Source organism: Corvus brachyrhynchos, unplaced genomic scaffold (assembly GCF_000691975.1).
Source record: "Corvus brachyrhynchos isolate BGI_N302 unplaced genomic scaffold, ASM69197v1 scaffold45, whole genome shotgun sequence".
NCBI lineage: Eukaryota > Metazoa > Chordata > Aves > Passeriformes > Corvidae > Corvus > Corvus brachyrhynchos.
In genome coordinates, this window is record NW_008238361.1 from 1,954,840 (window position 1) to 1,982,591 (window position 27,752).

Sequence of the window (27,752 nt, forward strand, 5' to 3'; positions counted from 1 at the left end):
CATAAAATAAATACGATAAAAGAATGCCCAGATTTTAGAAAAAGAAGAATACAGGAGCAAAACATAACAGAGTCACACTGGCATGTGAGCAGAAGATATAAAAACGCCTGAAAATGGGAGCTGTTTGAGTCACCCAGACTCTGAGAAGGTCTGGGGCAGGACTGGCCGCCGTGAGAGGATCTCAAACCCTTCCTGGGGACATGGAACCATGTTCATGGTGGCTGAACTCAATGACCTTAAAGGCATTTTTCCAACCCAAATGATTCCATGATCCTTTAAAACCTGCTCTCCTCCAAGCTCCTCTCACCCACTGACCTGCAGGTGCAATACTACTCTTTTTTTTTTTAACTCTCCATAATTTTATGGCCTTGTTAAAGCTCCCCAATAAAGAATTAGGCACTGTAATCCACCCTGAAAAATAATTACAGGGTTGGCTGCTGCATGTAAGGACAGAACTTCCAAAGAAACATCAGTCAAATCTGACAAAACCAACCCCAAACGAGCCCAGGACTGAAGAAGGGATGAAGGGGCTGAACATACTCCCTGATTTCATCAATTATTTTCTGCTTCTCTTCGATTTCATCCCTCAGCCTGGACAGCTGCTTCTGGTGGGCTTCCCTGTGGCTCTCCATCTGCTGCTCCAGGGCCTTCTGCAAACACCAGAGCCAGGAATCAGACACAGATCCAGGGACACACAGCTCCCTCTTACCCAGCCTCTAGATTGGAGAGAAAACTACCAAATCCATTCAGGAATCTGCCTGCCATTTCCTGCTGTAATCACAAAACTCTGTGTCTACTCATCCAAGCGTTTAATTCAGTTTTTAGCAACAGATGTACAACAATTCTGACTCATTTTCTTGCAAAAACTACCACACAAAAACCCAGGGCTTGGCCACGAATGGCACTGATTTGACACCAATCCTCTCTTATTTCCCCTCTTTATTCCCCCAGGAAAAGACATGCACAGCTCTACCTGTGGCAGAAGTAAAACCCAAACCTCTGGGAGCTGTTTATCTACAGCCCTGCTATTGAAATTGTTCCTTAAATTTAAATTCTAGGAATAAATATGCCTCGAGCAGCAAAAAAACCTCAATGTATCTCTTTAGATTGCTAACAAAAGATTCGCTTTTTTCCCCTCAGAGCTGTAAGGTACAACCACTTTAATCACAACTGATTTGATCACTTTACAACTGCTTTAATCACTTAAAATTTTTATCATGGAGGCAAAAGTTCTGCAGTCTACAAACCTCTATCACTATCCTCATAAAACTGCATTTTTCCTTCTCTGCAATTTGCAACCCCATTGAAACAACTCATTATTGCAAACACTGCTTTGCTTTCCAAAGGAAAAATACCAGAAAACAGGTTTATATATTTTATTGTTATTTCCAGGAGATAATCAGAATTCCAGCCAAACTTCAGGGAAGTAGCCTCTTTTAAAATCAAATTTATAACTACCTAAATGGATATTAACCCCAGTAGCCTCATTCACTACTGAGAAAATTGACTTTCAGCAGAGCTCCACCAGCAAAAAATGAGTGTAACATAGAGGTGAATCAATGTAATTTTTGGTCACGTGAACAGGAAGACAAAATTCCACCCCAATGAACAATCTCACCACGAGATTCCCTCAAAATTTCCACTGTGCCAAGCTACCTTCATCTCCTCTGCATCCTGGAGCCGTGTCAGGTGTTCCTTCTCCTTGTCCTTGAAGCTGACTTCGTGCATTTTTTCTGTTTAAAGGTGGAGACAGTTTTAATTTTAAATTTTAAATTTAAATTTTAGATCTTTAAATAAATTTAATTTATTCCAGGAGATGGAATAAAGATTCTGTTCTAACAGTACAGGAGATGATAAAATTTTTTAAAAAATAAAAGCCTTGTCCCCACCTGCTCCGCCCTCAGTCAGGGAAGATCTGCTTTTGATACACACACATTTTTCACATTAAGTTGGAGGGGGAAAACCAAGCAATCCTTAAAATGAAGTCAGCTGGGAGCTGGGAAAGACACAACTTGTGCACATCAGAGGGAAGCAGCTTTGTTTGGAATGGGGCAGGGGGTTTGCCAGAGGGACAGCTGACATTTAGAAAAATTCTTCTCCCAGAATTTTACAGAATACTTACTTAGCAAGGTCGATTGGTGCTGTTTGGTAAAGGATCTGGGTGGGGTTTTTTATAATTTTTCACATCATTAAAACACAAAACTGAGTCCACGAGACCCAAAGTTGTACCTTGAGCACGTAACTTGGCCAGCTCCTCGTTGAGGGAGTCCTGGGACTCCTCCAGCTGCCTCCTCTTCTGCTCCATGTTTTGCATGTAGTCTGTCAGGGACTTGATCTTTGCTTCGTGCTTTAAAGACAAGGAATAGCAGTGAGATGGGAGGAGCTGTGTCCTAGGAATTCAGGGAAAACTGTCCCACCCAAAGGAGAGAGAACAGAAAGACTTCCACATCCAGAGGTGATGACTGGGAGAGCACACAGCAAAATGTCTGGGAAGGAGCTAAGAGATCAAAGCAGGCTGTGTTTTCAGAGGTCACACTCAGTAGCCCACTTTGGAATTCAGGCAGTAATCCCAAAACGTCCCTGGAAGCTCCTGACTTGGTGTTGAGCAGATTTTTAAAGGCAGATGGACACCAGCCTTATGAGGTGCCTTTGGGATCTTCAACCTGCAGAAGCTCAGATCCACTCTCCCCAGCCCTCCTGATGATTTGGTTCTTGCCAATGACCTTCTGAGCTAGAAGGGATTACGGTTAAACAGAAACCAGCGAAGTTTGTAGTGAAAACATCCAAAAAGGAATTAAAATATTCTAATTTGGGGACAACAATTAAGATACTGTTTGGATTATTGCATCCTAATTAAAAAGCCACTGAAGTACCTGTGGCTCACCTTAAAGTTCACCTTGGCAGAGAGGGAGGAGACCTCTGGGTCGGTGGTGCTGAGAAGGGGAGACTTGGAGGAACAACCCTGAGCTGGAATTAAAATAGTTCCCCCACCTTCTTTGGCTTTTAACCCCAGGGAGGCCTCCACTGATGCCATGAAGATTTTTGCCTTTTCTTTTATACCTCTGTTATACCCCTGTTATACCTTTTTACAGCTTCTGTATTCCTAGTGCTTTTTGCCTACATTCTTGGACTTGTTTGTTAAGCTAAGAGACTAAACATTTTAGAAGCTTCGTAGCTGGGGATCAGTGTGCCCCAGACCCCAAGGTCCTCTCCAGAACACATTCTGTAAACCAAGATAGAACCATCCAGGGGAAGGTTCCTTGGGGAGGGGGGCTCACTTGAACCTCTCACTGGGGAATCTTTGATAGATCTGCTAATTAGTAAAGCCTATAATGTTATACCCAATGTTGGGGGAGGATTAGGATATACACTGGGGAAGAAGAAAGACACAGAGACACAGGGAAAGACTCGGTGGGGTACATCTTGATGCATATGACCTGGGTGTGTGCACCTAAGGATCCTTAAGAATAAATACCAAGGTAAAATCCCTTTTCCCCTTCTAACTGTGTATGCCTCTTGATTTTAAGACCAGGAAAAGGCATCACCACAAGCACTCAGAAGGAAAACCTCCAAGATGCCAAGGCAGGAGATCGCCTGCTTGAGAGTTTTTCTGCTTGGTATCATTTTCAGTTTACATTTTTGGGCAGCCCATACCATGCAGTTTTAAGAATCACGCTTCCAGCTACAGCTTGATTGAGTAGAACTTAATAAAGACACTGTGCTGAAGGAAAAGGGGCTCTCCCTGCTCCAGGTGTGCTCAGGATAACTGCTAGGGAATGAAATACAGGAAACTGGATCATGTCTTTCCCTTCCCATGGCCACTTCTGAGCAGGTGAGGGTGTCAGAGCTCTCAGCCTTTCTCCACAAGCATCGCTGCCTGGCCCTGCCACCCACTCAGAACCCCTCCTCCCACCTGGATTTCTATCCCAGAAAGTTTTCCATGTTATTTTGTAGCTTGCTGCCTGGTTTTCTTGGCAGCACACCCACAGAGCAAATCCGGGGAGCTGCCCAAAGGTTTGGCTCGTGAAAAATATGGTCAGTGATCTTTTAAAGTGATCCAAGATGCAAATTACAGAATCACAGAATGAACTAGGTTGGAAAAGATCTTTGAGATCATCAGATTCCTGGTGAGGAAACCACTGCAGGGAGGAATTTCAGTGCTATCCCACCAAACACATTTTGAGACCTACCGTAGGACACGACCTTGCCAGAGCTCAGGACAGGACCTCAGAACGTGCTGAGAAACACTCAGGGGGAGGAACGAGAGAAGAGAGGGCAAACAACAAAACACGCAAGAGACGACACTGCTCCGCTCCACAAGGCCCATGTCTCACTGCTGGCACACACATTCCACGGGGACGGAGGCTGGGAAGGCCACCAAAGCCCGGGAGAAGGCAGGAGCAGACCCACCTGGGAGATGAGGAGCTGGCAGGCCGCGAGCTCCCTCTCGCTGGCGTTCATCTTCCTGTTGGAGTCCATCTGGGCGCTCTCCAGCTGCTTGCTGCGGTTCACCAGCGACTTCACCTCCGACTTCATCTTGCTGATGTAGAGCCTGGCCATGGTGAACTCCTCCTCGATCACCCCGTTCACATCTGCCAACTGAGCACACAGGGGTTGCCAGCTGCTCACAGCCACAGCACCGAGAGCTTTTCCTGTTCTGGGAACTGGGCTGGAGGCTTGGTCTGGGATTTGGGATGGTTTTACAGGCCAGGTGTCATTTTAGAAAGAGTTTGGAGAAGGGGAGAAAGATGTTAATTATTGCATGGGAATTTCTGAGAACTTAAAACTCCTATTTGGAGGACAAAAAAAAATCAAAATTGGGATCTTTTCACAAAGCAAAGAGTGTTTATTATATTAAGGAGACATCTTCCTTCAGAATTTTTGATTTGATTTGTCCTCTTTTCTTGTATGTTTTATACATATATGTGAAGGGATATCAAACTGTTTACCAGGTATTAGGTTGGATTTCAGGGAAAGGTTCTTCCCCCAGAGGGTGCTGGGGCACTGCCCAGGATCCCCAGAGAATGGGCACATTCCCAAGGCTACCAGAGCTCCAGGAGCGTTTGGACAATGCTCCCAGGCACAGGGTGGGATTTTTGGGGTGTCTGTGCAGGGACAGGAGCTGGACTTTGATCCTTCGGAGTCCCTTCCAGCTCAGGATATTCCACTGAGGAGCTGTGCAAGTTCTCCCTGAGCAAAAACACGGCCCAACTTCATCTGCTTCTCCCCTTTTCCCAGCACTGCCAAAGGGAAGGGAACATGTGCTGCTTCTCCTCCCAAAAATCCTGAAAAACAACAATTCTTCCAAAATTTTCAGTCCGCTCTGAAATTAGACACACTTGGAGAAGATGCTAATTGCCAACAAATTTGCAATTATTCCCCTAAATGCTCCTCAGTCTGGCCTGATTTCCACTGACAGCTGTCCCCTGAAGTGCTGACATCTCAGTTCCCATAAAAACTTGTACCAAACTGCCTCTGCCTCCATTTGCAAAGATCTCCTCTCCCAGTCCCTGCTCCTGCGGCCACCAGAGGCTGCTGTGACATCTCCAAAGGCTGGGATCTGCAGAACCACACGGACAGCAGGGACTGTGTCCTCTGCAGCAGGACAGGCTGGAGCTCCTGCTGACCCAAGGGGGCCTTGGCAGGACATCAACAAAAAAGCGAACTAAAAGTAACAAAAATGTATTGCAAGGAGTTTTCATACATCTCAAAAATGAACGGAGCCAGTTTTAAGCACTGCTACTTTTCATGTGGTTTCAAATGGACAAAGATGGCACTAACACCACCAGGGAGATTTTCCAGGCCATGGAAAGTTTCCATCACTGCCATTTATCAATGGCCATAGAAATATTTTCTCTGAAATCAGCATTTTGTTCATCTACAGATGTGACAAAGTGAGCAGCCACCTCCTCTGCTGAGGAGGCCACACAAAGGCAAATCTCAAAGCGGGGCTGACCAAAATTTGCACCAAGCTTCAGACCAAAAATTGGCCACCTCAGAAGCCAAATCTCACCCCGAAAGCTTTTTCAGATTCTGGGAATTCTGAGTCATGCCACCTAAGGAAGGAGTTGGGCTACGTGTGTATTGTTTTGGGGGGAACTCAGACCCCCCATTAAACAGTTCAGTGACTCCCAGGTGGGCTCTGGCCCCAAATACTGAGCTGGGAATAACTGTGGGAACTGTGAGCCAGCCAGACAAAGAGCTCTGCAGTGTCTTCCAGCGTGCTCAGCCAGGATTTACACAGAATGTCCTGGGAGAAGGACTGCTGGATCCACATATTCCACATCTACTGATGCTCCCAGGGCTGAAGCCAGGATGGGAGAGCTGGGGGTGTTCACCTGGAGAAGGGAAGGCTCCAGGGAGAGCTCAGAGGCTCTTGCAGGGCCTGAAGTAGCTCCAGAAGAGCTGGAGAGGGACTGGGGACAAGGCATGGAGGGACAGGACACAGGGATGGGTGGGATATTGGGAAAGAATTCCCAACTGAGAGGGTGAGGAGGCCCTGGCACAGGGTGCCCAGAGAAGCTGGATCCCTGGGAGTGTCCAAGGCCAGGTTGGAGCAGTCTGGGATAGTGGGAGGTGTCCCTGGCCCTGGCAGGGGATTTGGAACTGGATGAGCTTTAAGTCCCTTCCAAGCCAAACCCCTCTGGGATTCCCAGATTTGCTGGAGTGTTTTTCCCTGCAGGAGGAGCTGGGGAAAGCACAAAGCCCACTCACAGTTTTCACGTCGTTGGTGCCGATGATTCCCCCGATCTCCCCCAGGTCCTTGAGCAGCAGGTTCAGGATTTCCGTGGCTCTCTTCTTCTGGTGGTTACTGAGCTCCTGCAGCTGGCCCAGCTCCCTCTGGGTCGCTGTCAGGGCACTCTGGAAAGGTTTAAAACCAAGGGTTACCCTCCCCCCTGCAGGCTGGGCAGTTTTTGTGTGGCATTTTCCTCGTGCCTGCTGGCACAATGTACTGACACATCCAGTTCCACCTTGGCATAATCCACTTTCACAACTCACTTGCCACCAAAGGCTACTTTAGATCTATTAAATGTAGCAAATCCGCTAAGAATCTTATTTGCATAATACATCAAAGGAGGTTAATCACAGAGAAATAGGTATAGAGGGATAGAAAATTCAATTTTTTCCGATGGATTTCGTGGTAATCTGTTTTACTGAGGGAGATAACAAAGTCTTTAATGAAACAGAGCTGTTAACAACAGTTCCTTAAGTTGGTGTAATGAATTAAGGGAAAAGGATGCTTTAAGCTACTAAACCGGTCTTGATTTTCTTCAGATCACATTTTTCCCTTAAGATCAGGACACATCAGCTGAAAAAGCCGATTAATTTGTATCTGGTTCCTTCCTTGAGATCCCCTGGCTCCCTGTGAAATCCCTGCTCCGCCGCACAGAGCCCAGGAAACCACAAAATGCTGCCATTTGCATGAGGCAGATTTTCACAGCTTTCTTGGCAAAATACAGGTTTTAAATATCCAAAACACAGGATGGCCACTTCTCACATCCAGTTCCTTGCTGCAAGAGCTACAATCTGCCACCAACTTCCACGGAGCAGCTTCTGAATTACCTCAATTTAGTTAGTTAATTAATACAGGGAAGAGAGGGTGACACCAGCAGGTTTTTGGGAAGCCCTTGGGGAATGTTTAGGGAGCAAGGAGAGAAACATAGGAAGAACAAGTTGCTCTTACACTTTTCTGTGCCAGCTCATCTGCCAGCTGCTCGTTGGTCCTTGTTTTGTCCTCCACTTCCTGGGATTTCTGGTCATAGTTGACAGCCAGCTCTTCCAGGGCTTGGAGCACCTCCTTCACTTCATCCTTGGCTGCCTCGTTCTCAATTTGGAGTCGGGTCAGCTCCTCCTGGATCTTCTCATAATCACTTCTCGTGGAGGCCAGAAGCTGGGAAGGAATATCACAGCAGCATTAAGTGACCCAAAAACTCCTTCAAAAGACAACACTGGAAAGGGGAAAAACAGGCAAAGAGGGGGAAAAAGGGTGAGCACAAATCCTGTGTGCAGGAGGGGAGAAATCCTGAAAACAGCACCAATTCCAGCATAAACGTGTTTGGAGGAAGCACAAAAAAAGCTCTGAACTTCAACAACAAGAAAAATCTTCATCAAATCCTATTATGACCCAAGACTTGCGGCAGAGAAACTGATTTTAAACAGCATCAGAGCACCAAAGATGTTTCCTGCCCTCAATCCAGGGCTGCAGCTCAGACCAAAAAAATACCACAGAGTGAAATGTTTCAGCAGAGGCTCGGGGCTTTGAACTGAGCTGAGGGAAAAGGGCTCTCTGAGGCAGCCTCAAAGACCTTGTGGCTCCACAGAAATATTTTGATAAGCAAACCTAAGATGATTATTCTCAGTTCTCATCTGAAGGATGATGCTGAGGACAGATTAGCTGCTCCTATTTGCTGAGGGAAAATATTCATCTCAGAAGAAAATACTGACTTCACACACACACACACACTGGTGAGTGTTTCCAGGCTGTAAAACTTACTAAAGTTACTCTCTGCACGCTGCTGAGGGAGATGCTGAGGTTTCAGTGACTGTCAGAGGTCACCGGCTTAGTCCTGTCCCTTGCCCTTGAACCAATGTTCAGTGAGGTGGTAAAACCATGAAAATTCAGCTGTGGTGTCCTCAGCACAACCCCAGCCCCACCAGCAGCCCTGTGCTGCAGAATGATGTGAAAAGAAATAAAAGTGACACCTAACATTTACTGCTGATACTGCACTTTCAAGAATAAGAACAAAATCAGGGCTTGGCATGGCATGAAAACATCAAATAGGGAATTACACCAGATAAAACCCATGCAGGAGATAGGAGAGGGCCTCATGCTCATCCTAACAGCCAAGTCTGGACACTCATCCACAGAATTCACTCCTTCCCAAGAAGTCTGGACTACGGGTTAGTATAATATTGCAGACAGTGGAATAAAACCTTCCCTGCTGAAATGTTTTGGGTGGATTTCTCCTGCTCTGCCCACCAAGCAGCTGAGTGAGAGACCCCCAGCAGAACACATACCCCCCCTCTCAGGCAGACCACCCAAAAAGCAGAATGTCCCAGGAGAAATGGGGCTTTTTTTGGCTCAGAGTGCTCGTGGAAAATAGGAAAGCAGGGAGGCAGCTCTGGAGGCTGGCATGTGCCCAGAGAGGCGCCGAGAGGATTCAGATGTAAGGGAAATTTATCTCCCTGGTAATGCTGCAGCCTCAGAAGTGCACTCACGTTATGGAAAAACCCATTGGATTGCCAGAGCCAGATGGCATGTAAATATTTAAACAACAAAATAGCTTCAAATAATCTTCCTGCTAAACACAGATGGAACTATTATTTACATTTACTTAAGAAATTTTCTCTGTGAATATTACTGTGCCTTCGAGAAACGCTGTGCATCACCTACAGCATAAACAAAGAGATTCTGGCTGATACTATGTGGAAAAACGGAGCAAGGTTTTCAAAAGCCACTGATAACACATTAAAATGATGAGCTGGAAACAAAGGGAAAAGGTCCATGGCTGCAGCACCTCGTGGATCAGTTCTATGTGGGGATGGAATATTCAGAATCCCCCAAAACACCCACCTTAAGCAGCAGCCAGGGGTGAAAAAGGTATCAACTCCCCCCCAAAATCAGCCTCATCTGCAGCAGGCCTCAGGTTTATAATTAACCTGCTGGCTTAATCAAGCAGAAATAAGGACTGGTTAATTAGGGGGTAGCAGAGTGAGGCAGCTGCTCGTGGATCAGTGAGCTCATCACATCTCCAGGGGAGAGCAGGGACAGCTGATGTGGGGAAAAACACCTTGAATAATAAAATATCACCTTATCCTTCAGAGGTCAGAGCCCGGCAAGCTCCTGAGGTGAGTCAGAAAAAGATTCTGAACAACATCAGCTGCAGAGATTTCACAGCTTAGCAAAGCTGGACTAGGAATGTGTGCAAAAAAAAAAGGGGGAAAAGTGCCCACTGAAAACCTGATTCCTCTTCCAGAGGAGATACCGGAACAGGGAGGGTGGGAAATAATTGTGTCAGCTGCTCCCAAACAGGAGGAATGCACATCACCCCAAAAGCAAGGCACGAGGACAAGTGTGAGGGAAAAATCCACATCAGGTGATTTTGAAAAGGGATGTAAAAAGATGGGAGAAGTGAGGTGACACAAATAAACTCGTAGCACACTTCAGGAAACAATGGGCTGAGCAGGCATAAAGCGCATTATTATGCTGGTGGAGCCACAGGCAGCACTGCTCAGTGCAGGGCAATCAAATCAAGCCGTGGCAAGAGAATGAGGAGCTTAATCTTGGACTAAAATAAAGCTGGAGATTCCCCCAGCCAGGCCAAGTCCCCAGAGGGGGCAGGTGAACCCTGAGTGATGAATTACAGATGTGTTCAGACGTTGTTTTCTCCCTGATAACACCTTGGGAACCCTTTCTGAGGGCCTGGGTTCCCAGTAAAAGCAATTCCTAAGAAATATCACAGCAACATTTGGGGAACTTGGTGGTTTTGCCTCATTTTGCACCTTCAAAACTCCTCATAAATGACAGATAAGGGAATGGCTTGACTGAGCTTAGTGATCATATTCCCCATCTTAAACCCAAACCCACATTCATTTTAGGGACAGAAAAAATGCAATCAAATGTTTGAAGTGAGCAATCCAAGATTTTACAGCAAATCTGTGGCAGCACCAATTATCAGGTTTTTCCATCTCACAGATTGCTGCCTCTAATTGCCAAAATAATGACAATTAGTAATTTAATATCAGGAAATCTCTAACTCCCTGTAGTCCATAGTGCCTGGATACCTGAATGGGTACAATGAAAATCACATTTGGCGTGAAAAATCCTGGCCCCACTCCTCCCCTGGACCTCCAGCATCACTTCCCAGTGGGAGGGATTGTTATTTCAAGGCGTTTTATCAAAGGCTTCATGAGACTATGATGAAATTTCAAGTTTAAACCTGGCTGACACCTTTTCCAATTGAATTTTAGCCAGTGAATATGAACAGTTGTGATGGAATCATTAAACAAGGGGCTCAGGAGCAAAATGGAAAGGGGTTTTTTTGGTTGGTTTATTTGTTTTAGTTTCTTACCTCCTCTTGATCCAACATTTGCTGCTTTAGTTTTTCAGCCAACTGGCTCTGCTGGTTGATTTCATCATCCTGCAATGAAACAGGGGTTGAGATCTTTAATTTCTCTTCACAGCTCTCATTTGATCACTTTTTATCTCCCCTTTCTAGAAAAGAAAGGGGAATAATTCAGCAAACTTTGTGAGGGGAGAGAAAAATAAACATCCACGGAGCTCTGCAGTAAAAGCTGTCAACACTGGTGTAAATGGAGATATTTTGGGTTTGGGATCCCAGTGTTTGGGATCAAATATCTTCTCATTTCCTACAGTGCTGTGCCAAATTATGCTTCCCATGTTTTCTAGGGAAGAACTCAAACCTGCTGCCAGTTCCCTCCAGAATAATTTAAGGGGCTTTGCTGCTTTTGATGAGGAAAGTGAAAGAAGGACTGAATTTTTCTTTTTCTTTCAAAACCTAATCAATATGTAAAAGCTGGAGATTGCTGCTGGGGATGTAGTCAGAGAAAAGCTGGAATTTCTCACAGAAAACTGCTCCTTTCAGTGCCATCAACACTGCTGTGCAACCAGACTGTGCAGGGACACCTCGAGCACACCAAAATAAAGGTTTAAACACGATTCCTCTGTAGCCACAAACAGCCAAACTCCAATTTTAACAGGCAAGGACACACTGGGCTTTTTTCTGCTATTTTCCTGCTAATTACAACTGAATTTTCAAATTGAGTATCGATTCATGATGAGAGCTGCCCTTTCTCTAGACAACCTTTTTGCTGCTCTCATCCACAGTGGTGAGTGGCTTTTTCTGGGCCTTTTTTCCCCCCCCCACCACTTTTCATCTTTCCAAGAGCCAAAGCTCTTAATGGCTGGATGAGGGAATTGCTGAGAGCTTTAAGTGCCAGTGATGTCCCTCAAGCTGTGCAAAGAGATAAATAAATGAGCCACCTGCACTTGGGGCTGTGTTTGCAGCTCCAGCAACACAAACAAAAGGGGATGGGGATGTATTTTCCTGAAAATTGTGAGCTGGAATTATTAAGGACAGTCACCATTTGTTTCTTTCCCTGGTGACTCCAGGGTGATGTTACAGTTTGCTGAGGGATTTTACAGAAATCACTGAAGGAAAGGAAAAGCCTGAACTTAAAATTGAAGGAAAACTTGGCTCTGATTTCCTGGAGAGTGCTCCCAAACACTGTCAGCACATGGAAAGGGGGTGGAGAGCTGAGAGGATCTGCTTTTACGCAGTGTTTGGAATTTTCCAGCGTTGTCCAGCTCACAATGCTCAAGAAACGGAGAAAAAATACACCCACAATATGGCAATAATTTTCCATTTCCACCTGGAATCAAGCATTCCCACCTTATCATCCAGCTGCCTGTAGAGACTGGCAATCTCCTCATCGTATTTCTGCTTCTCCTCTGTGGAGATGCTGGCGACCACGGGGGTGATGTTATCAATGATTGGGGTGTTATCACAAGGCTCCAGGTTCTTCTGGTCCTTGGCACTGATCTGCTCCTCCTCGGGCACAGCTTCTCCTGCAGGAACACGACTCATGACAATCCCAAATCCATGGATACTTTAGGATGGGCCTTGCCAGTCACTGAGGGACTCAGGGGAGTAAGGAAGGGCTTTTGTGCCACTGCCAGGGATACAAATGACATGGAAAAGGTGTGGGAAGGTGGCCACCCTCGTGAGGAGGATGATTTCATGGAAATGCAAACTCCGTGGACTCCGTGACCTTGGAGGTCTTTTCCAAGCTTAATGATCCTATAAAAACCAGCAACAGGTTGAACCCTAAAAGCACTGAAATCCTTTCACTCCCAGGATTAACTCCATGGATTAACAGAGGTGTAAATAAGGAGGGAAACCCGCAAATTCCAGCCTAAAATCTGCTGGCATTTAAATGTCTCTTCCTCTCGGGATTTCCAGCTCCAGGATAGACCAGAAGGGCACCAGAGGTGTCCAAAACAATATTCACCTTCTGCCTTGCAAATTCAAGCACAAACACCAACTTCCAGAGGTTGCCTGCACACACCAGACACATTTCCTACAAAATCCCTGTCCCCAAGGAGTATTTCCTTTGGGAACAGCGCTGTGTCACAATCACAGGCTCAGTGATGAGGGATGGGCAAGCTACTCATACCAGAAATTAAATCCACTCTCCCCAGAGGCTAGGGAGAGGCTCTGGGAACCCCTGGATGCTGCTCAGGGAGTGGGGAGGTTACAGCCAGCCCTGATCCACAATCAGGTTTTTTTCCTTTCCCAGGAAAAGCTCCTATATTTTAGCCCCTGAAAGCTTTACCAGCCTTTCCTCTTGCCAATTTATCTCACTGGCAGGGGAACAGGTCAGCAGGACAAATATATCAAAGCCCAGAAAGGCTGAGTGGGGCCCCAAAGCAAAACAAAAAGGGCAAGAAAAAGCACAACCAACCAACCAGATGATTTTTTTCCCAGCTTAAAGCAGGAAAAAGTGGAATTTGAAATCAAGCAGCATCACCTCTATCAAGGTACTTCAAATATTTTCTGCCCTGTTTCTGAAGGGTTGATAGTATTTTATATTATTAATGAGGGAAATGTGGATTGATTTTTTGCTGTTGGAGCAGAGAAGGAAAGGTGGGTTCGGTCAGAATGTGGGGCCTTGTACACAAAACAACACTCCTCAGGCTGTGGAGAATCCACCAGGAGCTTCCCAAAAGGAATGTTTAATTTGTCATCCACTGGATGAGAACCTCCTGCCTGTAAAACACAAGAGAATTGTGCACTTGGTGCTGAAACCCTCAGTGAGAATTGAGCTCACCCATTTCCTGCTGCCCTTTTCTTTTGTAGAATAAATCCTTCATTCCTGGAATAAGCTGTACCGGTGGAATATTATCCAAGATGTGATTTCTGTGACAGCTTCCTTTGTAAAAAGCCTCCTTCCTTCCAGAGGATGGGATTGCAGAAGGTCAGACAAGAAATCAATAATCTTTTGAATGCATTGCTGGGTAACCCTGATGGAACTGCAGCACTGAGGGAGGGGATGAGGAGGGGGATAGTTAAACAAAAGGATCCATCCAGGCTTTTCTTTAAAAAAAAAAAAAAAGGGAAGGAAATTCCTCAAGAACGGGAAGGAAATCGAAGTGGCCACATGTGGCAAACATGGGCAGAAGGAGGGAGAACAGAGCAGGTCCCAAATCCCCATCCCAGCATCTCCATAGCAATGGGGCTGTGCTGAGAAGGAAAAATTCCCTGTGCCAGGGTCTGCAGAGAAAGGCACAATCAGGGGGTAACAGCTCCTCTGAAAGAAACAGCACAGGGAGGCGGCAGAGGGAACGCTCTGCATCCCTGAAGAGCAGCGATTATCCTGCCAGGATTGCAGTGGGACGGGAAACACCAGAGCTGCCCGTGCCACACCAACTGGGACTCATCATTAAACCACCCTTTGCTCTTGGTTCAGGCTTTTCTCGAGACACATCCACACACAGAGCCTGGAGGACACGGAATTTAGAGAATAAAAAGGACTCCAGAGCAGCATTCGTGGGGATTTGTTGGGATTTCAGGGATGCAGGGTTGGTTTCTTTGGATTGGGGGGGGGGGTTTTGTTGGTTTGGAGGTTGGGGGTTGATTTTTTACTCGTGAAATAAACAATTCAAACTGAGGATAGGTTGCTAAAATTATTTGTCAGCATTGCAGATTGAATTAATTTTTTTTCAATTTGTATTTCAATAAAAATTTGTTAATTTATATTTCAATAAAAACTCTCATTTCTATGTATCCATATTCTGCCTCCTCTACCACCCTACAGCTGATGTTACAACCTACCCTGAACAGCAATTCCCCATGTTTCTAAACAGAAAAATGGCTGTTCTAAAGAAAAAAATTTCATTTAGAAGCCACAGGAGCAGGCAAATGGTGATTCTTCTAATCAGATGCCACTCCCTGTCATTGTGCTAAAGGACTAATTCTTCTAATGTTAAATTCAATTATAAAAAATCCCCAAACCCAAGGTCCAATTACCTTCAAGCACAACGACCCTCATGCCTGAGGAGCAGTATTATTTTAAAAAAACCCCAAATATAATGACGTTTTTCCTTTTCTTTATTAACATCATTAACAACATTAAAATTAGGGATGCCTCCCATGTTCTCCACAGCTGAAATCACACTAATTTTGGCATTTTCACTGGTTCTTCCTGCAAATAGCTGCTGGTTTGCCTGGTTTCTGCCTCTTCACCTTTCATTATTGTTATGAAGTGTGAGTTATAACTGAGTGTGAGTTTAGAATTAGTGATCAGACAGAATTAATTAGAACTGTGATTTAGGGCAGGATTTCAACACAGACACATCCAGCTCCCAGTTTTTGGCACCTACCATTCCTCCACCTGTTCAGCTCCAGCTCCAGGTGCTGGATAACATTCTTTAAACTCTTGTTCTTGTCCTTCTCCTTCTCATACTTCTTCTTCCACTCCTCTGCTGTCAGCTCCAGGTTCACAGACACCGTGTTCTTGATGGTCTTGGCCCTGCACAACAAAACCCAGGTCAGCTGCTCTGGGATTTTTATCCCAGTGCAACAGCGGGGATTGGGAATTTTTCTGTGATCCAGAGGGAAATTAACAGAGAAATTGTGGGCTCCCCATCGCTGGAAGCGTCCAAGGCCAGGTTGGATGGGGCTTGGAGGAACCTATGGAAGGTGTCTCTGCCCATGGGAATGAGATGAGCTCTGATGTCCCTTCCAGCCCAAATTCTAGGATTCTGTGAAAATGAGAAGCTCTGGAATCTGCTCCCGGGTTAAGGACAAAGCCAAGTCCTGTCCTTGCTGCTGTGCAAAGTCAGCTGCCACATCCAGCTTCAGCTGAGACCCCCCCAGCAGCACCTTGGGCTCATCCCAACTCTCCACAACCACCCCTGAAACACCCCCAGCAAAACTCATCCGTGTTTGGAGCATCAAAGGGAGTCAGAGAGGGAAATTCATCCTTCCTGAAAGCTGAACAGGCCTTTCAAAGCCCATTTCGGGGAGGGAGGGAAGGAAGGAGAGAAGGGAGGGAGGAAGGGAGGAGCCTGGGGGGTCACCACCAGGGAATGGGGTTATCCAGGGCTGAGCAAGGGATGCTGAACTCCTGCCAGAGCCTCTGGAGCCAGCCTCAGGAGTTCCTGCCTCCCGAGGCAGAAATATCCCAGATTTCAACCCTGCTAACAGCAACCAGCACCTCTTCTTCATTGTGAAAGTGCTCAGCTCCAACCAAACCCAAACAATTGTGCCAGGAAGTGCAAAGCAAACAGGAAACAATGCCCAGCACCTACTGCAGCAAATCCACATTGAAAAAGGGAACCCAAACCAATCACTCTGAATTAAGAAAGCCTCAGATCTTGGCCCTTCACTGCTCAGACACCAAGTCCCTTCAAATGCCTCCAGTGTTGTTGAATAAAGCAGAGGATAAGGAAAGGAGTAACAGACAAACCTCCAGCAGTTTATAAAGCTTCAGTGATTTGCACTCTGTGGCAAGCAGGAGTTTTATTATCCTTAAAAATATTTTAAAGTAACCCTGTGCTTTTAAAATAATCCCAAATATTTGAAAGTAACCCCGTGCTTTTAACATAATTCCTAACGGGGTTTGCACATTGTCTCTGCTCAAGTTTCCACTCATTTAACTGTACCAGGGGAAAAAAAAAACCCCACCCCAGCAGGAAGTTTATCCTGATGATGGATGAAGCCCTTGCTGACAACTAAAATTAAAAATGATATAAAAACACAAGGAAAGATGGAGTAGAAAGAGAAAAAAAGCTGATTCACTACTAGCAGAGGAGCACTTGTACAATTTGATTGGTACAGAAGCTCCTGTGAAGATGGATTTTATTCCTGACATTTATTTTAATGGGGACATAATTCTTTTTTTCCCAGGAAAAATGAAGGAATCAGCAATCAGCCATGAGTCATGGGCCTTCCCCTAATGCTATTCAGGTCCTCAGCTGTGTCACAGCAGACAAATGAGACACCACAACCCAAGAGCCCGGAAAAGAATCCACATCAGGCAGCACCATTCCCACCCCAGTGCTGACAGAGAACGTTGTGCATGGATAATCCATGGGCTGCTCTGCATGGACCACCAGTCCTCCCAGGGAAATACAAGTGATTTCCTTCCTGCCAATTCAGTGCTGTCCACAAGGAACTCCTGTTCCACCCTCAACCCCAACCAAGCTCACAAATATTTCCCTATTTCCCCAGTTCTTGCAGTCCCATCCTCAGTGAGGATCCCCTTCGAAATGTTCCTCCTCCTAGGAAAGCCTTGAATGCTTAGCCAGGATGTGCAGAGTCACTTGGAAAACTGCTTTGCCCCAAAAAGAAAGGCAAATTTCTCTGATTACTGGGAAGAGCAATGAAACCAGGAGGAATGTAAGCTGCAATTTAACTTGGAAGCTGGAGTTCAGAGCTGTCAGTGCTCTCTGTTTAATTCCTGCATCTCAGTGCTCGTGTTTGCTCCACACAGGGCGTGATCAGGGCAGCAGAAGTTTGGATCTTCAGTAGCTAAAACTCATCCTGGCCACACAATGGGGAAATAAAACTACAAAGCAACTCTTTAACCCCATTTTGTTCATGGCCACTGAATTTTGTGGGCCAAAACTCCATGTGGTGGAAAACAACCCAATTTCAAACAAGGGCAAAGGTTCTGTATCCTCCAAACTGTTCAATTCTCTTTCAAACAATCCTAACTTGCCAGTAGTTTTCCTTTCTGCTGCTACACAAACCAAACAAAACAAGTAATTTTCCAAAGGATCCGAGTTCTCCTCAATTACCACAAAAGCGGTAATTACATAATGAGCCTGACCTATTTCTGCACACTTTCCCAGTGCATTTCATATCACTGTTACCAATAAATGCACATGCAAGAGAAATTTTCTTTCTGCATCCTTCCATACTTTTTGATCCTAAATTATCCAGATCCTCCAAACATCAGGTCCACGAGCTGCCATGGCAACCTCTCAAAGCTGTCAATATTACAGAGTCCACACTCTTTAATTTTCCTGATTTTTAAAGACACTTTTTACAACCATAACAATGATCCCTGAGGTGAAACTCAGGGAGAAGACACCTCTTAAAAAGCATCAAGAGCAGTGTCAGATACAGCAAAACTGAATTTTTCCACAGAAAACTGCCCAGTGCCTTTATCTTTCCCATAAAAATTTCAAGGAATTAAGATAACACTTTGTACTTCCTGCAGGAAAATCAATTGGGGCTTCCAAGCAGAGCAGGAAAATCAACTGGGGCTTCCAAGCAGAGCAGCTTGGCCAACATTAACATTGATTTTTCTGGGAATGAAGAGACAGCTCTCTGAAGTTCTCCAGTTTTTGACCAACTCCAGAAACCACAAGCTCTGGATTTCCAACACCTGGAGGAGCCCCAGGGATGCATCCAGGCTGATCCCAGCGGGACTCACCTCTGGCCAAACATCAGGGTGGACTTGGTCTCTGCCTCGTTGAACACGGAGGGGGAGCAGCAGATGACAATGGTGGTCCTGCAGTTCCCACCCAGGGAATCCTGGAGGATCCGGGTCATTTTGCTGTCTCGGTAGGGAACGTGGGTTTTCTAATCCAGATACAAGGAAGAGACAAGAACAGTTCTTTTAAACAGAGCAGTAAGGGAGAATGTGAGGCCAGGAGGAACGGATCTGAAGCACACAGTTGTTCTGATTGTGCCAAGGTTTGATAACCAGCGACATCACAGAGAATTAATTCCTTATCTCGGGCAGAACAGCCAAAGTGTCACTGGTTTGTGGCTGGTCAGCCAATGTTTTCTCCCTTCAGAACTGAAATGTGAGCTCCTTTTTCTCCTGTGGATGGCAAAGAAACAGATAAATAAAAGCCCCTGGGCACCCCCACGGACAGGATTACTCACAGTTCCCTCAGCCAGCGCCGAGATCACGTTGCCCAGAGCAGACAGAGACTTATTGATATTTTTAGCTTCATCCAGAACAGCCCCCTCTGCTCCAGTTTTGCTGACCTGCCAAAGAGAGCAGGCGAGAGTCAGGCTCTGCTGGCAGCACAAGAAGCCCCAGCCCCGCAGAGCTGTGCCTAAAGATGCTCCTGGAGGAGCAAATCCCAGCTTAGCTCAGCATGGACGAGGAGAATTTTACATCAGCTTTTCTGTTAGCACATGCCTCTAATAATTCCACTTCTCTCCCACTCCAAGAGCAAGCTGTCCCTAATTTTATTCAGGGAGAAGTCTGTGCTCACTTGAGGACATTTGGGAAGCACTTCCAAGGCCAAGCTGTCCATACAGACAGGGAGCACCACATGGAGACTCTCAGTGGCCACCAAATGAGCATCTTGGCTCTGTATTTTGCTTGCACGGACCAAAAATATCAGGCCAGGTTTTGTTCGTGGCCACTGCCTCCTTTTGCAGGCCAAAAATGACATGTGGTGGAAAACAATCCATTTTCACACCAAGACAAATGTATTCTAAAAACTGCTAAATTCTATTTCAAACCATTCTAACTTGCTGGTATTTTTCCTTTCTGCTACCACGCAAATATAACAAAATGAGTAATTTTCCAAAGTATCCAAATGTAGGATAAAGCCACATATTTTTCATTAAATTAAAACTATCTGTACTTTCACCTAAAAATGACATAAAGTAAAAATAGTTGTGTCTTTTAGGAAGACAACCTACCCAGGAAACCCCAATCTCAGGTTTTCTGTACCATGTCCAGACATAACAAACCACAAAAGTTTATTTTTCAGAGAAGAGCAATGCCTGTCCAGGCCCTCACTTCGTAAACATCATAAAGAGCTTTTAATTTAACATTCATATGCAATCATTACCGTGATTAATTACTCTGACAAATCACTTCTGCATTGTACCCATGGGTTATCAATTAACATGTCACAATGAGCAACCCAAAATCCCAATAAACCTGATTTTGAACACTCCAGAAGACATCAGAATGAGAATTGGGAAACATTTTTGCATTGCAGCACTACTCTGAACCTTTACTCTTGTGGTAAACAGATCAAAGTTATTTTTCTGGGGTTTATTTTTCTACATTGGAAAGCAGAAATAGTCACCACAATCAAGATTCAGAGAGCTTCAAGGAGACTTGAAAACTGCATTAACTGCTGGTATTTCATCCATTTAATATGTGAAATAATTACAGAAAAACCTAGAACCAGGACATGACAATATGAGCAAGTGACATCATCTAATTTGATAAATTATATAAAAATTACATTCCTTTTTCCAGCTCCACAGATGTAAATGTAAAGCTGTATAAAAGTACACTGGTTCAGCTCACTCCATTATAAATGCAGACCTTGGGGGGTTGCCTTTCACACCAATAATTCTGATCTGCTCCTTTCCTCCAGCCCGCATTAACCAAAAAATTACAACAGCCCTATTAATGATAATCTAAGGTGAGAGTTCTGTGAAACCTCTCTGAAACAACCTCACATCCTCAGTGTGGTGATCCCAGTGGGAGCAGTCCAGGAGAAAGGAGAATTTACCTTCTCACTCCCAGCCAAGTCCACCAGGTAGAGCTTCCCACTGAGCTTCTTCTCCGTTTCCACATTCTCCTGTTTGATGTTAATGAGGAAGATGCTGTGGCTCCTCGAGCTGTGCTCATTCATATCTGCAACCACAGGTCAGGGCTTTTGTTTAAATGCCTTTCATGGTTTGTTTAAATGCCTTTCAAACCTGGCAGGGAATTCCATCCCATCCGAGCTGGCCCATGGCTACCAAATTCCAAACCCCAAAGAAGTTGGGCAGGTCTCGGTGTGACTCTGGGAGGGGATCTCACATTTAGGCAAAGTGTTCATCCAAACCACACTGTTTAGACCCAAATGTCACTTTTTTATTGCTTACCTAGGTGAAAATCCCCCTTTGCCCAGGTCACAGGTAAAACACAGTTGCAGTTTCAGCTTCCACTTAAAAATAAGTTTGATTGTAACCAGGTTATGCTGGAATTTCATAAAGTAGCAACAAGAAAATACTAAGAATCAAGGAACCACTTTCTCAATCAGCAAATCAGTATTTGGGTACTTTTTGTTAAAGAAAATAGCAGGAGCAATGGGAGGAAATGTTGCTCAGAACAAATTTCTATCAGTATGATGGCAAAAAAAGCAATGTAATATTTACCAAAGCAAGAAGGCAGGGACAGAGAAGAGAAAGGAGTTAACCAGGGCATCAAAAGAAATCCAATTAAATTAAAATTAAAAACAGAAACACAAAAAACTCCAAATATACCCAAAATACCACCCCACCACCAAGAATTTCTTTACAAACTGAGGTTCTGCCAAGGTGACTGCTTGGATCAGGGACATCTTCCAGTACAAATTTGGGAACAGACCCTTTTACCCCCATTCATGCAACACAACATCAACAAGTTTGGATTCTTTTGGGGTTTAATTCCTGAAGATTTGTTTGTTTTGCCATCACTGGAACCCAATCCAAGTCACTGCTTTGCTGGGATAAACAGGCAGAGGCTGAAAATTGCCCTATGCTCTCTGGCTGCTGTTTGACCAGGGAATTGCAGCCCAAAGGAACATGTAAGTACATCATTTTAGCTCTTTGTAATTCCAAAATATCTTCAGTCTGAGCCCAAACCTGTGCTGTGATGTTTTATGGAGCAATTCCAGTTCATGCCACGCCTTAAATTCAGAGTTCAGAGCTGACAGTCAGTGGAGGTTCTGTACAAAAGTACAGTCAATTGATTGAAAGTGTTATCATTCCAGCAGCATTACATCGTTCACAGACTAACTCTGAGTCCTTGGTGGACAGGAGGGATCAATAAATCCCTTGGAAGCACAACCACCCCCTCTGGAGAGCCAGAGAATCCATGGACACTCACTTGTCACGGCCACGTGCCGGTTGGCCTTCCCTTCGTCGATGACATCCAGGACTTCTTCAGGACTGGATACGAATCTTTCTGTACAACCCTGGGGACAGGCAAGTCAGCAGTGTTTAGCAGGAATGAATCAGGAGTGTTTAGCAGGAGGAGCATTTAGCACTAATGAACAAAATAATTAGGAGAACCATCAGCATCCCACAGGATCGTTGGCGAGGCAATGGACCCGAACGTGCTTTGGGGTGATTTTCACGGGGAACTTGGGAGCCAATTTTTTTCCACAAGATTAAAGACTCGGTGAAATCCAAACGCACAGCACGAAATTTTCCATGGGAAACATGGAGTGATACAACACATACTCCTAATTCGGGTTAGATTTCACACCCAAGTTAATTTTTCCCCCTCAAACTACAAGACAAAATGCAAAGACCTTCTCTCTTCATGCAACAGCACTGAATAATTTAATTTTATGGGGTTTTTTTGCTCCTCAGGCTGAGAATAAACAGAAAAATATTATATATCTATCATTTAGGCTCACATATGTTCATGTCAAACGTATTGCATTCAAGTGAGGGCCCAGAAAGTCGTACAAGTAATTCCTAACCCAACCAATCTGTTCTGAGCTCTTGCGAGATTACAGCATCCACGCAGCAAAATATTAAAGAACAAAATTCCTCAGGTTGTTCTCTTTCATATCTGACATGAAAGGGGAATGTGAATACTTAAAATTTAACAGCATCCTAACAAAATGGCAACGTTCAAAGCCAGGAAAATAAAACAAACATGATTCAAGCCCATTAATATTTCAGGAAACTTGTTTAAACCCAGGAACCAACACAACCTGAACATTCAAGGCTTCAAACAGGAGTTGAATTATTTCAGCAAACACGCTGGATGCAAATGGAAATGTGTAAATAAATGCACATGTGGGAAAGAATGAAAAGCTGAGGATTAAATTATTCTTTTACCTTAACATATGGGACTCTGTTTTTATCTTCATGTACAGCGAGGTTTGTCTTTGACACTGGAAAAGACGTGCAGATCATCAGGAATATTCCAGAGGTGATAAATAACGTGTCAGCTCCAGGCATGACAGACACATTTTGGGGATGGGAATTTGTAAATGAGGTCTGCAGTCACTCCCCACTCCTTATGAACCTCTAATATTTCTGACACATAGAAGTTGTTCCCTGCTCTGTCAGTCTTTTACCTGTTTATTTATAGTCAACTTCGGGGCACAAAACCTTTTGTTTATTGCTTAGGTGAATCAAATAAGCCCAGACTAAGCTGGGTTTTGGCAAAGCAGAGGAGACAGGAGAGCAGCCTGGGATTCAGAACAGCTCAGTGTCACATTTACAGTCATTTCTACATTTACAGACATTTCTACATTTACAGTCACTTCTACATTTACAGACATTTCTGTCCTCACACTGATTAACAAATTCACCTTCATTAACACACAACATGCAGAGGTAGAGGCATGAACTGTGCAAGAAGCAGATCCTCCCCACCAAACTGCCTGACAGAAGCAAGGGATAATTCTAAAACACTCCCTGCATTTTGGAATCAGTTTTTCTTGAGGAACACACATGGCCAAGGAGGCCCAGCCCTGCCTTGCAGGCTGTGAAATCCTCGGCGCCCTCTGATTCAGAACGAAGCTCGTGCTCTGCAGAGGCAGGTGCACAGGAGACAGATCAGATGATTTAAACTGCAAAATTCTCCTGCTCAAACCCTGGCACACAGTTTAAATTTAATCCCCTCCCAAATAAAGTCAGTTTCCCCTCAGGCTTTGGTTCAAAGCTCTGCATGAAGCCAAGGCGCTCAGTCACGTAAGAAGCACAGAACTTACCATCAAGTAGGTCCCTTATTTTGTCCAAATATATCTCAAAGTAGGAAACCTAATTAAATAATCACAAACATTACAGATTTAAACGTTGCTGATTTAATGTATTGCTGTCTCTGTGTTTCCACCCCTGTCAAAGCACCAAAGTAAAAATAAAATCCCACCTCCCACACAGTTTGAATTACATTTTTTGTGAGAGCACGCTTGTGTCTTGAATGATTTACAAGCCATTGATCTTTCTCCATTTATCAATGATTCATCAGGAAAGTACACAAAAAAACCTTCAGGCAAATCTTCTCTTCTTTTTTTTTGGGTAACACAGGCAGAACTGACAAAAACATTGAGCTGAATCAAACCAATCCAGCTCCCGCCACACCTGTGCAGCTGCGCCATGAGAAGGGTCGGGTTTGAGGACTGTAGAAGATTGTACATTGATTTTCACCCCCACAAAAGCAGAGAGCACCTTTACCATACAATTTCCATAAGCTTCAGCAATACATATGAAATTAAACTTTTAAATGAAGCACACGTGACGGTTCTGCCTTGAATCAAACCCAAGGAAGAAAATGAAAATGAGCTCTGCTGTAACAAAGAGAGACAATTGTCCTCAAGAAAAAAAAATTAAGGAGAAGGAGAATGAATGAATGAATGTATGAATGAATGAGTTTCCTAATAAAAGGGTATTTGACTCACAGAAGCAAACAGAAATATGTGAGGGGAGTAAGGTCTAACCCTTCCCTAATTCAGGTTTATCCAGATTATCCAGCAGGAAAGGCTGCGTTCCAGGTATCAATGAACTCCTGGTATTTAGTGAAGTCTCATTTTCTCTCATCTGAAGAATAATGTCTGAGCTTTTTATACAGGTGAGTTGATCTTTCCATGTAACAACTGCTATTAAATACAGATATATTTTGCTTTTGTGCCTTTACTTCCCCATTTAAAGCCCTCCCCTGGACCAGCTGATTCCAAGAGCCCACTTAGGCCAGACTTAATATTTCACACTGAAAACCAACACACGGAGGAGAGACCAAATTCTAAATGGATCCCCACTAGAGAGAGAGGGGGAAAAAATGTTATTAATTTTCAGTGCTGGCTCAGTTATTAGAAGAGTTTGGTTAAACCCTGGCTGCTGATGACAGAACACTTCTCTCCCTTGACAGCTCCTTGTACAACCACTCTCTGCTGCTCAGGCAGCTTTTCTGGGAGAGATTGATCAGCTCTGGTGGGAAACCACTGGAACAGTGCTGGCAGAACGTGGTTTCCAACACGACACACCAGGAGTTTCCCATGACTTGGGGTCCCCATCTCTTGGTATCCAAGGGCTGTCGCGTGGAATTGCAGCAGCCCCGGGAAAGCTTTCCAGAGGAGGGGAGGGAATCTGTGCCACTCCTGTGGCAATTCAGAGGGGTCTCTCCATCTTTTACAATCAAAGGTCTCTGCAAGTATTTCGTGGTTTATTTGTAATATTTTTTCTGCCTGTACCTCATTGCTGAGAAGGTTCCCAATAAATGACTGAGCCCTTCCAGAAGCTGGTTCAGAGGTGCAAGGTTATTAAAATAAATACACAAATATTCCCCCAGGAGCACTTCTAACAATTTAACGCAAATAGCGCTAAAAATAGCACTTATCTCTAACTTTTAGGCACAGAAAGGACAGAGAGCTCCATTCTCAGTGAGCAGCAGGAGAAGGGAGAATGTTTTTACATCTATCTGTGCTCAGCTACCGAAGTATTTAGGCCTGGTTTTGTTTTGGGGCAGGGATGACACAGAGAGCTCCTTTTCCCTGCAATCCATGGCAATTTTACTGATGTCTTCTTGGAAAGAAGCTGCAGCCTGACCCTGGCTCTGCCAGATGGACCAGTGCCCCCCACGGCTGACAGCTCCCCGGGACACTGGATGGACAGTGGGAATTAAAGGTCACTCCGAAGCATTTGGGACATCACATGGCTGGGATGAAGGAAGGGACATGGAAAAACATGGCAGCTGTTCCTTGGACCTCCATCAGAAGGAGCCTGCGCACCAGGAATTCAAAAATCACTTCTAAACATCCTTCCATGGACTGCCCAATCTTCCCCCACTTCCAACCCCATATCCTTGAGATAGGATGTCAGTCTTTTCCCAAATGTCCTGCAGCTCCATGGGATTTCTGGTCATACCCAGTGGGGTCCAATCTCTGGAGAAGCTGCAGTTAATCAATATCTGGCCACCCAAAGGGTGGTTCCAGCAAACCTGAGCCGGACACATACTCCAGAAAAAAATTCCAGTAGCTGCATGAGGTGATTTCTAGGAAGTACCCTCAGTAATAAATACTGGATTTTGAGTTACAAAAGGGATGGAGGAGAAAACTCCCCCCACAACATTCCAAGGCAGATTTTCCATGGATTTCCTTCCCTTTCGACCCATTACATAACATGTCACTCCACATTTACCTTTATGTGGAACTCCAGGTTCTCATCCATGGAGTAGATGTGATCAAAGATGTCGTGTGCAATTCTGGGGATGATTCCCATGAGCTGAGGGTCGTGCAGTTTTCCCTGCGGACACAAAACCCAATGGTAACTTGGGAATCGTCCCTCAGGGACAAGACAGGAGGGAGATTTATCCAAACTTCCCTCTTCCAGAGGGTCCCTATGAACGTTTATTGCTCTGGGGAGGGGTTAACTTGATGTTAGTGCTCAGAGAAGGTGTCAGAACCAACTCCACACCTTGGAATTCCTCACCCCATGGAGAACCCCTTTGTCCTGTCAGCTCCTGCTGCTGTTTCCACTCTCACCCTCTGACTGACAAGCACAACAAACATCCAACTCACAGCCAGATTCTCCCTGTAAAGCAGGATTTTGGGAATTTGTCAGTGACAAGAAGCATTGAAACATCCCATTCCTCCTTCCTGCTATGCTGGGGGAAGATCTGAGTGATGGGGATTTGAGGATTCCAGTCCAATTCCAATTCCAGTTCCAACTGGAGCTCACTGACCCTACTGCCAGGGAGCCATGCCTCACAAACACTCCTGCTTTCCATATTCCTCTGCACAACCACCTTCCCCTGTTCCTCCAGGAACTGAGGATTAACTCATCCCAACAATTTCCCTGTGTTGCTCTCCCAGGCACATCCGGGAGAGGCAACGCCACGGAAATGGGAACAGAAACCACATTTTGAGACAAAACCCTTCTCTGACCACAGCTCACACTGAAATGCTGCTTCCAAACGTTCCATGAAACTGCTTAAATATGCACTAACAAGTCCACAGTCGAAGATTCCATCAGAACACGGTGTCTGGAATCTCTGGCACACCTCTGGGATAAATCTTTGTCCAATTAAAACTGCCCACGTCAGCACAAAAAAGATTCTTACTCCAAACAGTGGCAGGGAATTGTTATTATTTTAGAAAAATATAGCAGGTAACCACACAATTCCCAGTCATGGGAGGTCAGATTTGATCTGGAATTGCTAACTTTTTCTTTTTACCTTTTTTTTTTTAGCCAAATAGAAGAAAATCACGCATGTGTGTATGTGGTTTTTATTATGTTTGTCAGTGACCAGTGGGTCACACTGACCTGTTTTCCCACTTTTTCAGCTTTTATTAGCACCCTTAAATATAGTGAAAAATATAGATATTATATATATAAAAAATAATATATAAAATAGGTAATATATAAGTATATTCTATTGATATATAAATATATTATGTTAATATATAATTGTATTATGTTAATATATAATTATAGCTATATTGTAAGATATAATAATAAATAATAGACTATAAATAATATATAATACATAAAAATTTTGGCCTAAAATACAGGCTAAAATATAAATTTTAGCCACTGCCTTGTTTAGCGAAAGCCGGTGGAATGGCAGTGAATTTCCCAGCACCAGCCAGGGATGAAGGCAACTTCACACAAAGAACTGACACCACCTCTCCCTCCACCCCAGAGCTTGTGGTTAAATCACTGATTGGGTTCCTGCCCCTGAATTCCACAAACATCTTGAGGGGGGAAAAAAAAAAGGGATAAATCAGCTCCATTGCTGACTGCTTTCACTAC

At 44.6% G+C, this 27,752-nt stretch overlaps 1 protein-coding gene across 1 annotated transcript in view; it reads right to left on the reverse strand.

The window, feature by feature from the left end:
- The window catches only part of KIF5C (kinesin family member 5C), a 47,315-nt gene that overhangs the window by 12,440 nt on the left and 7,123 nt on the right, over positions 1–27,752 (reverse strand). The window contains exons 3-18 of the mRNA XM_017736023.1: positions 26,139–26,243; positions 23,717–23,765; positions 22,836–22,891; positions 21,871–21,958; positions 20,528–20,652; positions 18,924–19,028; positions 18,466–18,614; positions 15,404–15,552; positions 12,414–12,589; positions 11,073–11,141; positions 7,685–7,891; positions 6,715–6,861; positions 4,411–4,599; positions 2,230–2,347; positions 1,657–1,733; positions 541–650 (exon numbers count right to left, since the gene is read on the reverse strand). Of these exons, the coding sequence (XP_017591512.1) occupies positions 541–650; positions 1,657–1,733; positions 2,230–2,347; positions 4,411–4,599; positions 6,715–6,861; positions 7,685–7,891; positions 11,073–11,141; positions 12,414–12,589; positions 15,404–15,552; positions 18,466–18,614; positions 18,924–19,028; positions 20,528–20,652; positions 21,871–21,958; positions 22,836–22,891; positions 23,717–23,765; positions 26,139–26,243 (1,919 nt within the window). The remainder of the gene's footprint in view (positions 1–540; positions 651–1,656; positions 1,734–2,229; positions 2,348–4,410; positions 4,600–6,714; positions 6,862–7,684; positions 7,892–11,072; positions 11,142–12,413; positions 12,590–15,403; positions 15,553–18,465; positions 18,615–18,923; positions 19,029–20,527; positions 20,653–21,870; positions 21,959–22,835; positions 22,892–23,716; positions 23,766–26,138; positions 26,244–27,752) is intronic.